We start from the raw sequence: 16,747 nt of genomic DNA, 5'->3' as shown, positions 1-16,747 counted from the left end.
TCATCCAATGTGCAGTCCCATGTAACTACATCACTCCCCCCTCAGCCTCATCCAACGTGCAGTCCCATGTAACTACATCACTCTCTCCCCTCAGCCTCATCCAACATGCAGTCCCATGTAACTACATCACTCTCTCCCCTCAGCCTAATCTAACGTGCAGTCCCATGTAACTACATCACTCTCTCCCCTCAGCCTAATCTAACGTGCAGTCCCAAGTAACTACATCAATCCTTCCCTCAGCCTCATCCAACACGCAGTCCCATGTAACTACATCACTCACTCCCCTCAGCCTCATCCAACGTGCAGTCCCATGTAACTACATCACTCTCTCCCCTCAGCCTCATCCAACACGCAGTCCCATGTAACTACATCACTCTCTCCCCTCAGCCTCATCCAACACGCAGTCCCATGTAACTACATCACTCACTCCCCTCAGCCTCATCCAACATGCCGTCTCATGTAAAACAATCCTGTCTCTCCCCTTCCATCCTCCATTACCACGCTACAATCCCCTCTGCTTTCTGTTCTCCAGCTCCATGTGCTCGGCTCCGGCTTCCTCTACACAGCACAGAGCAGTGATGGCCGAAACTCCGCCCTCCTCTGAGAGGCCACGCCTCTTCCTTTGACATCATACCTACCAGGAGCAACTCCACTCTAGTCACGACCCTACTCTCAGCAGCTAATAAATTCCTATATAGTGTAATGTCTTCAATTTGTGATGTAAATAAAGACTATTGAAGAAAAAAACCAAACAAACATCAGAACCAATGAGCAGAGAGATGGGGCGTGGTTTACTGTGGAATCGAGGCTTGGATCTATAGCCACGCCCACACATGTGGCTCTGAGTTGAGAGTGAAGTGTTGCTGATATATCCAAGTTATCAGACTTCAGAGCGGAGTATTTGGGAATATGGCGGATGATCTGGGAGATGAGTGGTGGGAGGAGACAACTGGTGATGCTGCTGAGGAAGGTAAGAGACGAGTCCGCTATGTGTGATCCCGGGGGAAGCTGTGTGTAGCCGGCTGCAGGGTTGTATGGTCTTATTGCTGTTAATGGTAAGGACATGGCAGATTTCTTATACTTGTGGCAACCACGTCATGTGATTAGTTACCCGAAGCTAAAGGTTTCCCTCTGTAGTGTGGTGAGACGTAATAGTGGAGTGCAGGCTAACAGTGAGCGTGTACTCATTAGCCACGCCCTTGAATACACAGGACACGCCCCCAAATAATTCAGTGTGGCTCCCGACGCGTCTCTTCTTCCTCAGTGTGGCCCCTGTCGCGTGTCTTACTCCTCCTCCCCTGTGTGGCCCCTGTCGAGTGTCTTCCTCCTCCTCCTCCACAGTGTGGTCTCTGTCCTTAGTGTGGCTCCTGTCGCGGCTCTTCTTCTTCCTCAGCGTGGCCCCTGTCGCGGCTCTTCTTCTTCATCAGTCTTCTTCTAGTAACAGTCTAAGTGAAAAAGAAAACATTACTTTGATGAGATCTTCTACAGGCTCCTACGTTCAGCTGCCTCTTAAATTTATGAAGAGTTTTTAACATTGGCATTGTGATATTAGGACATTAGGACATCTTCTTCTTCCTCAGCGTGGCCCCTGTCGCGTCTCTTCTTCTTCCTCAGCGTGGCCCCTGTCGCGGCTCTTCTTCTTCCTCAGCGTGGCCCCTGTCGCGTCTCTTCTTCTTCCTCAGCGTGGCCCCTGTCGCGTCTCTTCTTCTTCCTCAGCGTGGCCCCTGTCGCAGCTCTTCTTCTTCCTCAGCGTGGCCCCTGTCGCGGCTCTTCTTCTTCCTCAGCGTGGCCCCTGTCGCGGCTCTTCTTCTTCCTCAGCGTGGCCCCTGTCGCGGCTCTTCTTCTTCCTCAGCGTGGCCCCTGTCGCGGCTCTTCTTCTTCCTCAGCGTGGCCCCTGTCGCGGCTCTTCTTCTTCCTCAGCGTGGCCCCTGTCGCGGCTCTTCTTCTTCCTCAGCGTGGCCCCTGTCGCGGCTCTTCTTCTTCCTCAGCGTGGCCCCTGTCGCGGCTCTTCTTCTTCCTCAGCGTGGCCCCTGTCGCGGCTCTTCTTCTTCCTCAGCGTGGCCCCTGTCGCGGCTCTTCTTCTTCCTCAGCGTGGCCCCTGTCGCGGCTCTTCTTCTTCCTCAGCGTGGCCCCTGTCGCGGCTCTTCTTCTTCCTCAGCGTGGCCCCTGTCGCGGCTCTTCTTCTTCCTCAGCGTGGCCCCTGTCGCGGCTCTTCTTCTTCCTCAGCGTGGCCCCTGTCGCGGCTCTTCTTCTTCCTCAGCGTGGCCCCTGTCGCGGCTCTTCTTCTTCCTCAGCGTGGCCCCTGTCGCGGCTCTTCTTCTTCCTCAGCGTGGCCCCTGTCGCGGCTCTTCTTCTTCCTCAGCGTGGCCCCTGTCGCGGCTCTTCTTCTTCCTCAGCGTGGCCCCTGTCGCGGCTCTTCTTCTTCCTCAGCGTGGCCCCTTTCGCGGCTCTTCTTCTTCCTCAGCGTGGCCCCTGTCGCGGCTCTTCTTCTTCCTCAGCGTGGCCCCTGTCGCGGCTCTTCTTCTTCCTCAGCGTGGCCCCTGTCGCGGCTCTTCTTCTTCCTCAGCGTGGCCCCTGTCGCGGCTCTTCTTCTTCCTCAGCGTGGCCCCTGTCGCGGCTCTTCTTCTTCCTCAGCGTGGCCCCTGTCGCGTCTCTTCTTCTTCCTCAGCGTGGCCCCTGTCGCGTCTCTTCTTCTTCCTCAGTGTGGCCCCTGTCGCGTCTCTTCTTCTTCCTCAGTGTGGCCCCTGTCGCGTCTCTTCTTCTTCCTCAGTGTGGCCCCTGTCGCGTCTCTTCTTCTTCCTCAGTGTGGCCCCTGTCGCGTCTCTTCTTCTTCCTCAGCGTGGCCCTTGTCGCGTCTCTTCTTCTTCCTCAGCGTGGCCCCTGTCGCGTGTCTTACTCCTCCTCCCCTGTGTGGCCCCTGTCGAGTGTCTTCCTCCTCCTCCTCCACAGTGTGGTCTCTGTCCTTAGTGTGGCTCCTGTCGCGGCTCTTCTTCTTCCTCAGCGTGGCCCCTGTCGCGTCTCTTCTTCTTCCTCAGCGTGGCCCCTGTCGCGGCTCTTCTTCTTCCTCAGCGTGGCCCCTGTCGCGTCTCTTCTTCTTCCTCAGTGTGGCCCCTGTCGCGTCTCTTCTTCTTCCTCAGTGTGGCCCTTGTCGCGTCTCTTCTTCTTCCTCAGCGTGGCCCCTGTCGCGTGTCTTACTCCTCCTCCCCTGTGTGGCCCCTGTCGAGTGTCTTCCTCCTCCTCCTCCACAGTGTGGTCTCTGTCCTTAGTGTGGCTCCTGTCGCGGCTCTTCTTCTTCCTCAGCGTGGCCCCTGTCGCGTCTCTTCTTCTTCCTCAGCGTGGCCCCTGTCGCGGCTCTTCTTCTTCCTCAGCGTGGCCCCTGTCGCGGCTCTTCTTCTTCCTCAGCGTGGCCCCTGTCGCGGCTCTTCTTCTTCCTCAGCGTGGCCCCTGTCGCGGCTCTTCTTCTTCCTCAGCGTGGCCCCTGTCGCGGCTCTTCTTCTTCCTCAGCGTGGCCCCTGTCGCGGCTCTTCTTCTTCCTCAGCGTGGCCCCTGTCGCGGCTCTTCTTCTTCCTCAGCGTGGCCCCTGTCGCGGCTCTTCTTCTTCCTCAGCGTGGCCCCTGTCGCGTCTCTTCTTCTTCCTCAGTGTGGCCCCTGTCGCTTCTCTTCTTCTTCCTCAGTGTGGCCCCTGTCGCGGTTCTTCTTCTTCCTTAGTGTGGCCCCTGTCTCGTCTCTTCTTCTTCTTCCTCCCCAATGTGGCCCCTGTCTCGTCTCTTCTTCTTCTTCCTCCCCAATGTGGTCCCTGTCTCACCTCTTCTTCCTCAGTGTGGCCCCTGCCATGTTTCAGTAATTTTCAGAGATATTTTAGTCCTCAATCTGCGTTTCTGGCAATAACTTCTGCAGTTTATGATGTATAATGTGAATTGTGTGATGACTCTGGGATTAGAATATTCTCCATTTATAATGTTTACTAGCTTTTACCCGCTACTTCGTCTGCGGTGATTTGAGAATTGGGCGGACACAGACGTGTGAAACTGTAAAAGTGCTTTAAAAAGTTTGGTGGGATAGCAAATGTGATGTGTTATATTGTGTATGTTGTGATACAGACAATGTGATGTGTTGTATTGTGTATGTAGTGATACAGACAGTGTGATCTGTTATATTGTGTATGTAGTAATACAGACAATGTGATGTGTTATATAGTGTGTGATCTGTTATATAGTGGAAAGCTATATGTAAATGTGAGTGAGTAGAGTGAGGGCTACTCCTGAGGCGACAGTAAGGAGTGTGCAGGCAGGTTGAGGCAGGAAATGCCAGGCAGTGTGTGTGAGTCTATAGCTGGGGCTAGGAGTCCTGCTTTTGTGAGTCTCCTGCTAGGTAGCCATGTTGTTTAGTGGCACCAAAAGTAGCCTGTGACTCAATCCGAAGGGAAAACTATGTTTGTGGAAAATTGCACGCAAATCCGCCAGGCGTTTTAGCGTGATTGAGGAACAAACATCCAAACTCACAAACATCCAAACACACAAACTTTCACATTTATAATATTAGTAGGATTAGATAACATCCAGGACAAAGACATACATAAGGCTCTGTTCACACCTGCATTGTGATTTCCATCCACATGACATTTATGAATAGACAACTGGGTGTTACCTTTCTCCTTGGCAATGCATACCTCCCAACCTTCAAAGGATAGAAAGAGGTGCGCTATGCACATCATGATAATGTGGCTCCACCCACTTCTACATTGACTCTGCCCATTCTCATCCTTTTTTCTTTGTGCATCAAAACCCAGTATAATCCTCCTATGGTCACCCTAACATTATATGCCCCCACATTATAATTTTCCCCTCCAATTGAACTCCTCTCTCCTGGTGCCCCAGTTTTGGGGGAAATTAGAGGGGGACATTAAACTGGGGGAAACATGAGGCAGACCTGCCCCCCATCCATCGACTCCCACAGTTTAATGTCCTCCATCTGCCCCCTGTTTAATGTCCCCCTAGTCTGTCGCTAGTTTAACATAATAAAACACTGATACTCGCCTCTCCTTGCTCCCCTACCGCAGGAAGTGTCCGTGGATAGCTCCCACCATTGTATTTAACTCATCTCATTGACAGTGGAACCGAACCTGGAATCTGGGACTGTCCCGCTGAATCTGGGATGGTTGGGAGGTATGAGCAAGGAGACATGTCCCTAAACAATTCTGCCACTGATTGCACAATGTCAGATTGATCAGGGGCCCAACCCTGACTGATAACACTAAACTAGAAAGTTATTCATACATTTCCAGTAGGAATAACAGAGGAACAAATCAATGAGAAAGAGAAGCTGTTCCATAATTATTGTGGTATCCCGGAGGAGGTGACCGGTCGTCTTGAACTTATACTTGGATCCTTCAGGTCTCTGATGCTGTGAGTTTAGTTGGACTGGGAAATTTGTCTGAAACATGGAGGGCGTCCCCTGGCCAGAGCATGACTGTCTGACTCGGCCCTTCCTCGGTGACCATGTAATATGCAGTGTAGCACATAGACAGCTAGAGAGCGCTAGAGTGGCTCTGGCTTAGGTTATATATACACATGATGGCAACTTTTTGCCGCCCAGGCCTCCACCGCCCCATTCACTGCTCTCAGTGAGCCCGGGCTGCAAATCGGACTGGACTCTTGATCTGTTTTGCCCTGGGCTCATGAGCCTGTAATAATACACAGCTCTGTATATGGGGTTATAGAGATGAGTGGGTCAGTATGCTACATGGCCAGCACACTAACCATATACGCTGTCCTGTGCATGAGGCCTTATAGAGGGGCCCATAACACAGAGGTTGCCATGAAGTGGCTAGTGGAATGTGCAGTACATGTCTTTTTATTTCTAAAATGTTGAATAATTTTTAATATCCTCATATATGGTTTAGGATGAGTGACAGTGGGGTCTGGGGCAGAAAAGTATCCGTTTGCTATTTTATGGAATGAATTGATCTTCTATTTCTCAGAGCCTTTATAAATCCCCTGATTCTATTCCTATTCTGTTAACATGATCATGTTGTATTGCATATATCTACCACTAGAGGGAGCCCACTCCATAAGCATTTCAATAAGTTAGCATCATATGCTGTGAGCTCCCCCTAGGGGAGAATTTTAGCACAAATGGGAGATTTGTGAGTTGAAAAAAAAAAAATAGCAGAGGAACATGTTATAAAATAAAACCCAGGACTCACCTTTTAGACCTTCTGCTTCTCCAACACCAGTGGGCTCTGCTGGACTTTGGTTACATTTGGGGATGTCCTCGTAGTGCATGTGATCACTGCAGCAGAGCTTGGCCTCTTGTGCTGTCAGTAAGTAGGGCACATGGCTGGGGCCAGTAAAGTGGCAGGGTATAACAGATGTATTTTTGGCTGCTGCTAGTTTTTCTTCTACAAACAACCCCTTTAGCTCCAAGTTTCATAACTTACCAGTAAACCAGCATATGTTCTGTGTGAATAGAGCCTCGCTTAGGTACTCTAGCTGCTTGCTGTACACCAGATGTCTTTATATGTCCGGCGGGGGTTGCAATTACGTGTACACAAAGATTTAAAATGTCCTTTCGATCTGCACCGCTACAGCAGAGGGGGCCAGGTGTTGGTGACCTCTGAACTTATCATGCATATAGTGTGTATATAGTCCATGTGATGATCAGTTAGCTGCAGGAAGTCCAGGCTCTTATCAGACTCCGTGAGGAGACTCTATTCCATCTGATATGTAATCCTCAGGTACAGGGCAAATCGGGAATTAAAAAATAATATTGAAATGCCCCCAAAGGTTTTTTTTTAATTTTTTACCTTGTATCAGTTCAGCCTCACACATAGGGGTGAAGTAACGGGGCATTCACACGGAGTAAAGTGGCGTTGATTCTGCCACGATAACGCGTGGCAGAATCAGCGCTGATAAAAAGCCTCCCATTGATTTTAATGTGTTCTGTGCAGAAGATGGAACCCATTGAACTTAATGAGAGTTTTTTTTATCAGCGATGATTCTGCCGCGCGTTATCGTGGCAGAATCAATGCCACTTTACTCCGTGTGAATGCCCCCTTAGGCCCCGTTCCCACAGAGTAACGCACCGCTCATTCTGACACCGCTCATTCTGATACTTAATAAGATGTGTAACGATGTGTTTCATATATTAATCTGTTCTATTCATTTATGAAAATTGTTTATAACTAATTGCAGATATTCCCTTCCTCATATCCTCCGACCGCAGTCGGGCTGTATTATCCACATTTCTTCCACAGGGAACTAAATGATCCTGCAGTTTTTTTTCTTTCTTTTTAGTTGCTGTGACTCCTAGTATCTCTCTATCAGCCATGAGCCTGTATGTGTCTCGCTATATACTACAGGGACTATTAAAGGATTATTTTATCTCTGCTACATCTGTACATATTCCTTTGTATAGCCACCTATTGGTTTAGTTGTGAATTGCAAGTATGTTGCAATATTGTGTTGTATTTCCCACTTGGGAATGGGATTTTATTGAGCCATTTGCACACAGCCTTTTTTTGCGCTGAAAGATGCTCCGCTCATTTGTTCTGCACCTCGCGGCCTGACAAATTTATTACAATTCATGCCAGAAAGCTGGATTGCGTTATACATGAAATCTACACCAGTTCCTGACTGGTGTAGAGTTCAGTTCTGGTGCAGGGGAGTGTGGCTGATTTATTGAAAGGCCTTTGACTCTTAATAAGTGAGGCATGTCTCATGCCAGGTTGGGACTTTACTAAGGGTAAGTTCACACAGGGTTTTTTGGATTGGAACCTGAGGCGGAGGCCGCCTCATGTTCCTGAGGCGGATACGGCCTCAAAATCCTGACCAAAAAACTCCATGTGAACTTACCCTTAGACAGGTGTAAGAATGCCAGCCTTAAGAAAATCCCCCAACATCTGTGAGAGGAGAAAGGAATCATAGAAAATATAGTCCTTTATATTGTTGTCTGACGCACAGAAATCCCTGGCAGCATCAAAACAAAGGTGCAGCACAGATATTGGCAAAATAGTGAAAATGGTGAAGAACTACCAATAAGCTATGATGGCATAATCTGGGGAGCATTCAGACATACCCACGTACTTCTCTATATTTTGTATAGGAAAACCCCTTTAAGGCTGGCCGTTGTGTATAAGCATAAGCCGATGAAGACTTTCAGTATTGTTCCTTCTCAAATAAAGTGACAACCATTTATTAAAAAATAAAATCCATAGAAATCACACACATACACATAGATGTTAACCCCTACTAGACAATATACAGAAAGAGAACGATGAATCCTTGATGTCCGTCTTCTCCATGGCGGTACGGGACAATGTCCGACGCTGGAGGGTGCGCCTTCAGTCTGGGGGATCACCTCTTTGACACACACTGGAAGTTAGAGGCAGGTCTCATTGAATGGAATTTGTCTTTGTTCACCTGTTCACCATTTATTGCATTTCCAACGGGCTTTTTAATAGGCAGTTTAGATGTGGTCAAGGCTTTTGGCTTAGGAATCCGAGTTGGCACGCTGCCATTAAATGTCTCTTCTGGCACCTGCAACAGAATGGAAAGGATATATTATAGTGTGTGTAACGTCTTGTTTGTGAGGAGCAACGTCCTTGATATCATGGAATATACACGTATACACCTAGGTATAGGGTAACATATATGCTTACAATGATCGCTGCATTCAGAGTTTAGCTTGGACAAACCAACAAAACCAAATTGCAATTTGCAATTGGGCCTAATATTGCGAAATGACCGGCTCTCCAGCTGTTGCAAAACTACAACTCCCAGCATGCATACTGGCTCTGCTGTTCTGTTAACTCCCATGGAAGTGAATGGAGCATGCTGGGAGTTGTAGTTTCACAGCAGCTGGAGAGCCAAAGGTTCCCTACCCCTGCTCTAGTGTATTAAAGGGGACCTTTCACCACCTCCATCAACTTCAGTTCTTATTATCTGTTAATAGACGCTGCTCCACTGATTCCAACACGGTTGGAATTTTCTCTCTAGTCCCCACCATTCCCAAGTAATCAGTACAGTAAGTTTTGATGCCTGATGTGCTATTTAAGTTCAGCAATGTAAGGTGGGCGGTGTCAGGCAGGGGGTGTGATTCAGAGCTCCAATCAGAGGCAGCCAGTGTCAGAGCTCAGAATCACACCTCTTGTCTGCTCCTGCCTGACTCCGCCCTCCTGACAGTACAGAGACTAAGTAGTATATCAGGCACCAAAACTAACAGCATTGAGTGCTCAGGAATGGTGGGGGCTAGAGAAAAAATTCCAGCTTTGCCGGAATCCAGGGAGCAGCAGCTATTAACTGGACTTTTTTAGAAGTGGTGAAACATCCTCTCTAAGGTGATGACACAGAAGAGGTATAGTAGAACACACAGTATTACGGTGACTCCCTACTGCTCAGGCTTAGGAGACTATGTATGCCACCTTACAGGCAGACATATTGGGACAAATTTATTAAAAATGCCTTATCATATGTATTACTGGCCTGACTAATTCAGGGAGCGGGAGACTTATTAGGTGGCTGTAGTCTCTTCATAAATCTGTCCCTATACAAGAATGGAAATTTGCGCCACATAGGAACTTGCTTTAAACTTTCTCTAGTAAACTGGCACAACTTATAATAAATCTAGTGGCCACTCCGTCCACACAATATGGCGGGCGAAATATGGATCGGGGCTTGTGGCACACATTCAGGAGTAGGAAAGGGGGCAGTTAAGCGAAAATAAGTGAAAATCTGCTTAATTAATGGATATGAACTTGTTGACGTTGTTTATTTCATTTGTTTTATACCCGTGCCATCCTGTTTCGCACTGTCATTCGCCAAGAGGTATTTCATTAACTAAATATCGCTAATAGGATCGCTGATATGTGACTGGCCCAAACCAAAATTCAGTGACATATACATAGTGGGGTGGCAAGTTAGAAGGAGAGTGTCCTAAAATAATCACAATTGAGGCAAAATGTTTAATTTATTGTGATTTTGATTTGGCTGATATTCTTTTTATGGCTCTGATCTTCCATAAAACTGTATATAGTATATACTAAAATGTAATATTTCCAAATTATTGAACTCCTGGTTATCGAGTAAGTAGACAAGTAATGCTCTTATTCCGGCACTAGGTGGCAGCATTTCCCTCTTTTCCCCATAGTCTTCTATTAGAAGTATAGCTTCTAGTGCTATTATATGAACAGTACATTCAAAGTAATGTCCAGTGGCGTAACTACCGCCTTAGCAGCAGAGGCAGCTGCCACAGGGCCCGGGACATTAGGGGCCCGGTGAAAGCCGCTACCGCTGCTATCATTATACTCGGGGGTCTTTTCGGACCCACCCCCGAGTATAATGATCGGCGGCCTGGGAGAGGCAAGCAGGGCCGGTGTTAGGGGAGGCAAACTTGGCTATTGCCCAGGGCTCAGCACTTGCAGGGGCCCCCTGTTGGTGGAATACTTTCCCTATTAATATAGGGAAGGTATATATCCGAAGCGGCAGCAATGGGTGACACACAGGAGCCGATGCAGGAGCTGCAGGTCTGGCTCCACTCAGCGCTCTCAGGATGCTTCCCCCCCCCCTCCCTTTCTCTAGCTGTCTTCTGCCCACCAATGAGAGGGCTGAGGAGAGCCCAGGAGGCGGGGCTTATCCCTGCCGAGCTCCCGCCATCCTGCACACAAGAGAAGGAGCAGAAGAAGCTCCAGGAAAGTGACACTAAAAAAAGAAAACAGGTACACAGGACATACTGGGGGTACTATGCTTATTAATATCAGGCATTGGGGGTGATTAATTTTATTTTAGTAACTCCATGTGCCTCATATTAATAGCAGTTAACCCCATCATGTCCCTTACATTAACCCCTGTGTGCCTCACCATAAGAGTTACTAATATGTGAGACATATGGGGGTCTTAATAATGAAGATACTTTATTATTACCTTCATGTCTCTCACATATAAGTAACTCTTATGTGAGGCACACAAGGGTTAATGTGAGGGACATGATGGGATTAATTGCTATTAATATGAGGCACATGGAGTTACTAAATTGTAATGCACAGGGCCAGACTTTTTATCCACAATTGTCCTGGTATAGCGGTCAGCGGGTGACGTGACAGTATTTAGTCCTGCAGGGGCCACTGAGGGACATAATACTGTGTGCAGGGGCCACTATTGGGTATAATACTGTGTGCAGGGGCCACTATGGGGGATAATACCGTGTGCAGAGGCCACTATGGGGCATCATACTGTGTGCAGGGGCCACTATGGAGGATAATACCGTGTGCAGGGGTCACTATGGGACATAATACCGTGTGCAGGGGCCACTATGTGGCATAATACTGTGTGCAGGGGCCGCTATGTGGCATAATACTGTGTGCAGGGGCCACTAAGGGAAATAATACTGTGTGCAGGGGCCACTATGTGGCATAATATTGTGTGCAGGGGCCACTATGGGGCATAATATTGTGTACAGGGGCCACTATGGGGCATAATACTGTGTGCAGGGGCCACTAAGGGAAATAATACTGTGTGCAGGGGCCACTATGGGGCATAATATTGTGTGCAGGGGGCACTATGGGGCATAATATTGTGTACAGGGGCCACTATGGGGCATAATACTGTGTGCAGGGGCCACTATGGGACATAATACTGTGTGCAGGGGCCACTATGGGGCATAATGCTGTGTGCCTGGGGCCACTATGGGGCATAATACTGCGTGCAGGGGCCACTATGGGCCATAATACTGCGTGCAGGGGCCACTATGGGGCATAATGCTGTGTGCCTGGGGCCACTATGGGCCATAATACTGCGTGCAGGGGCCACTATGGGCCATAATACTGCGTGCAGGGGCCACTATGGGCCATAATACTGCGTGCAGGGGCCACTATGGGCCATAATACTGCGTGCAGGGGCCACTATGGGCCATAATACTGCGTGCAGGGGCCACTATGGGGCATAATACTGTGTGCAGGGGCCACTATGGAGCATAATAGAACACGCAGGTATGTGTAGGAGGGGCTCAGTCGAGATCTTCGGGGGGGGGGGGGCATGTCAAAAGTTTGCCTTGGGGCCCCACCATTCCTAGTTACGCCACTGGCAATGTCCTATTATAAGTATCACACATGTAACAAATATATGGCATTGTTAGTATCACAGTCTGTCATGCTGTCCATTTATTCACTTTGTGTTCACAGAGAATTAAGAGCATTGTATCGTTCACATTGAGCCATGTCCCCTAGGAGCTCACACGATACTTTACCTACCACAGGCAGACATGTATGTTATGGCCGATTTCACGAGCGGATAATTAATCTGAGACATTGTTTTTCTTCTGTGGGAGGAAATCATCAAGACCAAAGGTAGAACATGAGAAGTCCATGTTGACAGCACTCTGGTGTGAATACGCCCCATGGGCTCATGAGCGTAGAGCAGTAACAGTAATGGTCACTTCCATGCTCTGAATGCTTGCTGGACAACCCCTTTAAGTAAAAAGTCTGTGTATACTCGCATTATTTTTTCTTCATGTGCCCTCACTACCGTTATTGATAGTTGCATCTAAAGTGTTATATGGCCGTGAATGCTGTTAGATGGTAGAGCAGGAGGTCGGCTGTATGTTACCGCTTACATCCTCTCCCAATCGTGCCAGAACCATCTCCTTGATGTAATATTATGTTACTTCACAGGAACAGGTACCCGTTTATGATGTAATATTAAATTACAGGGTGGCAACATGTCAAATGCCAGCGGTGGCAGGTCTCTGCAATAGCGTCACTAAGGCTCTGTGCACCCTGTGTTTCTATAGAAGTATACATCAGACATATCTATACATGTAGTTATGTATCTATAACTATGGTGTCCAACTCTGAGCTGTGGAATTGCCCTATTACCCCTTGAGATTACTAAAGTATTATTCTATCCTATCAGGACGGTTTCCCAATGTATAGCTACGATTTCTGAAACTGTATAGACTTACCCTTTATTCACATCTGCGTTGGTATTCCGTCCGGGGGAGTCTGCATGGGGACCCCTGAACGGAATACCAAATGCAATTGCAAGCGATGTGCCAGTAAAAGCACATGGACCCCATAGACTATAATGGTGTCGTGTGCTTGCCGCGCAGTGCCCGCACGAATGATGCGGACAGGAATGTAGATGATGAACTACTTTCCTGTCCGTATGATCCCTGCAGAGATCTGCCGGCAAGCACACGGACCCCATTATAGTCTATGGGGTCTGTGTGCTTTTACTGCACTAGCACTCACAATTGCGTTTAGTATTCTGTTCGGGGGGTCCTCATGCGGACTCCCATGGACGAAATACCAATATAGATGTGAACGAAGGGTTACATGTATGGCAAATTTAACCTATTGCCCCCACAAAACAAAAAACATACAAGGGGACACCGGAGTGCTGGGGACAGGTGAGTATGCTATCTATCTATCTATCTATCTATCTATCTATCTATCTATCTATCTATCTATCATCTATCTATCTATCTATCTATCTATCTATCTATCTATCTATCTGTGTTGCACCTTCCCCGGCCTCCTCTATGATTTGTCCAATTTTTGGAAACCCCTTTAATAAACACTATAGGAAAAAAGAAATCTTTCATTATTTATAGTGGACATGACAGAAGTGGATACTTGATAGACATCTATATCTTAGCACTAGCTCAGCCCACAATATGGCCGCCTGTGCCATGTGTAGGCGACGGGTGCGATTTAGAAGTTAAACAAATGTTCTAAAGGGTAAAAGCCGATCCAGCTGTTGTGGATTCATTTCTGGTTTGTGTCACATTAGCATGCTGTAACATTTTCCAGTACAGTAAAGATGGATTTCGGTCACAGGCTGTAATATATCTCTTTGTGGTTATTCGCACATTACAGCTAGAGATTGGCATCGCATGGAAACTGCGGCGTGATGAGCAGAAACTGTACCATCTCCAAACTAGCAGATGTGCCCCGGGCTCGCCATGAAGCAGTAGCCCCATCATAATCCGCTTTTGTAAGTGTTGCAAGGAAATGAGGGGGGGGGGGGAACGTTCCTTCTTCAGTTTGTTTTGCAGCGCTGCTATGGCGATGTAGATTTCCCATGCTTTCTCGTCGCTGGGGACTGTAGGCCAATGACCATGGTGCATTCTAGCGCCGACTACACAGATACCGGCACTAAAGGGCTCAACTGCGTGGACGGAAGTCTTATGTCACACTGGAAAGCGGGGGAATGCAGTGAAATTGCATGCAGGCACGGCAGACAGGAAGCACACTTTACTGTCTGCAAAGTCAATTCTGCATTGTGTCTCTCCTATCGTAAAATATATACGTGGAATTATTGTGTTTTGTTACTTAACGCTGACGAGAAATAAAAAGTGAAATATTATCTCTAAAAAGTCCTTAAAGGGACACTCTGAGAAAACCTAATACACAGTGTTATACCTTCTTCAGGCCCGGTAGGAGCAGTATATGACCTCTGTCTTTGGAGTCATACACCGCCACTCCTTCCAGGCCCTGCAATAGGCTTCATGCAATATATCAGTTTTTCCTGGAGTCTCTTGTAAATGGGTCAGATTTATTAAAGGGGGTATGATATGAAAAGTATCTCTCCTCTATCCATAGGATAGGATCCTGTATCCTCAGTGATGGGGGGAATCTGTCCGCTAAGAACAGGGGATATTTCTTCCCCCATCATTGTGACTTCAGCCTGACCATGGCCAAGCTTGGTGGAGCCTACAATAGAAGCAGATTTTTGGTGCCCCCATGATGTGACTGGGGGTCCGGGTTTGTCCATCTACCAGGCAGGCATCCATCGTGGGTGCGATTCATTCACAACAGGTGGGGAATTGCCCCTGTTCTCAGGGTGAGTGCGGGGTCCCAATGGTCATCCCCACCGATCAGTTATTTATCTTCTATCCTATGGACAGAGGATTAACACTCTTCCTGGCGTGACCCCTTAGTTTTATTTTCCGATGTTTTGTCTGTTGCCCATAGCAACCAATTAGTGTGCAACGCTCGTTTTTAAGGAGCAGAACACAGAATGAACGCTGTATTGCGATTGGTTATTATTGGAAACTAAGTCACATTATTCTAATTCTGTTCACATGTATTTTAGTAGAATCAGAATTTATGTCTTTAACAATTCAAGATCAAGATCATCATAACTCTGTATAGCACAGTTCCCCTGTTGTTCCTCCTGGAAATGTAGGAATTAAAGGGATTTTCCAGACCCAAATGCATTATTCATACTGATAAGATATCCACAGGATAGGTTATTAGTATCTGGTGTGTTTGGGGGGGCGGGGGCTGACATCGGGCCCGACATCAATTGCTCCAGCAGTATCCAGGCCCCAAAATCTACAGAAATGGACCCAGAGTAGAAGTAGTTTGATCCTATTCAAGTAATAGAAACTTATACTAGATCGCTCATTAGTATGAAACATGTATTTGGGGGCCAGAAAAAAACCTTTAATTGACAACTGAGCGTTACTATTCCCCTTATTAATTGTCCATGTCCCTACACAGCCTGATACGATGGCTTTTTGTAATAAAATGTCCACAGTTTTAAGCTTATGAGAAGTTAGGAAAAAAAATTTTTTTAACTTGTTTTTTATCACATGAAAACGGTTTTGCAATTTTAGTAGAACCTACAAGGGCAGCTGCTTATGGTATAAAGTGGGAGTTGGGTTGTGGCGGCCTAAATGTCAGTATGGTAAGGCCTATCGTATTGACTGTTCATAAAGCAAAAAAAAAATCCTGTAAAGGGTTATTATACTAGGATATGCCATCCGTATATGACTGCTGGAAACCTGACCTCTGGGACCCTCGCCTACCCTGAGCATGAAGGGGTCACAGTGCTGGTTTAGTGCGCCATCCCCATTTCATTTTTCCCTGCGCATCCGCACTCCTGGCTGCAGCTGAATGAGGCCAGCTACGGTTCCCTATAGAGCAGAGGGGAGCAGTAAGGGTATGTTCACATGGTGGAATTTGGTGCTGATTTTGAGGCAGATTTTCTTAAAATGAGGATCAAATTCCGCCTTGAATCCGGGTCCCATTGTATTCAACAGATTGAAGCAAGACACTGAAAAAAATAAGCGTCTTTCACAGACAGAGCTCGCGGCAAAAAACACTTAGATGATGATCCCCATTCATCTGAGCCCCATCAGTGAGTGACAGCCGAGGTGGGGAGCCAGAGGGCCAAAAAATGAAGAGAAATTTGAGGCAGTCCATTGGGCTCATTCAGAAAATGCCTCAAAGAGGACATGGCCTAGCCCTACACTGTATCCTCTTCATTCTCACAATGGGGTTTCCAGAAGTTGGACCTCCCCACATGTCCTGACCGTATACAATGCAGATTAGTTGTGGCTTTACCTTGGTAGCCATTTTCATCATATGTGCTTTAGGTTAGGACTGGGCAACCTAAATCAAAATTGTGATTAATTGATCATTTTACCTCAATTACGATTATTGACAGCTATTTAGGTTACATCCTTTTTAAAGTATGAGGTGGGTGAACCTTAAGAACCAAAACTGTCTCTTCAAACCCCAGAGTATAATAAATGAAGACCCAAGGGAGAGGATCATACATGGAAAACAATGTTACTCACCTCTCCTGGGCTCCTGTTCGAATCCTGGTTCTTTTTGGACCCTTTGTCTGACATTAGGGACTGCTGAGGTGATTGGGCCTCAGTAGTCACGTGGGATAGTGACACATAAAGTGTTGCGATGTCAGTGAGAAGACCGTAACAGAAGTGTAGCTGTGCCAGAGCCCAG

At 47.4% G+C, this 16,747-nt stretch overlaps 2 protein-coding genes across 3 annotated transcripts in view; one reads left to right on the top strand and one right to left on the bottom strand.

Moving 5' to 3' along the window:
* Positions 1–839: 839 nt before the first annotated feature.
* The window catches only part of CMSS1 (cms1 ribosomal small subunit homolog), a 208,488-nt gene continuing 192,580 nt past the window's right edge, over positions 840–16,747 (top strand). Inside the window, exon 1 of the mRNA XM_075263640.1 lies at positions 840–970. Coding sequence (XP_075119741.1) covers positions 910–970 — 61 coding nt within the window. The 5' untranslated portion in view covers positions 840–909. The remainder of the gene's footprint in view (positions 971–16,747) is intronic.
* Positions 8,224–16,747, bottom strand: part of FILIP1L (filamin A interacting protein 1 like) — a 177,634-nt gene continuing 169,110 nt past the window's right edge. For both annotated transcript variants that reach the window (XM_075263597.1, XM_075263598.1), the window contains one exon: positions 8,224–8,537. In XM_075263597.1, coding sequence (XP_075119698.1) covers positions 8,355–8,537 — 183 coding nt within the window. In that variant the 3' untranslated portion in view covers positions 8,224–8,354. The remainder of the gene's footprint in view (positions 8,538–16,747) is intronic.

This window comes from Leptodactylus fuscus, chromosome 2 (genome assembly GCF_031893055.1).
Source record: "Leptodactylus fuscus isolate aLepFus1 chromosome 2, aLepFus1.hap2, whole genome shotgun sequence".
NCBI lineage: Eukaryota > Metazoa > Chordata > Amphibia > Anura > Leptodactylidae > Leptodactylus > Leptodactylus fuscus.
The sequence above is the reverse complement of the archived record's forward strand: the minus strand, read 5'-3'. Positions and strand labels throughout refer to the sequence as shown.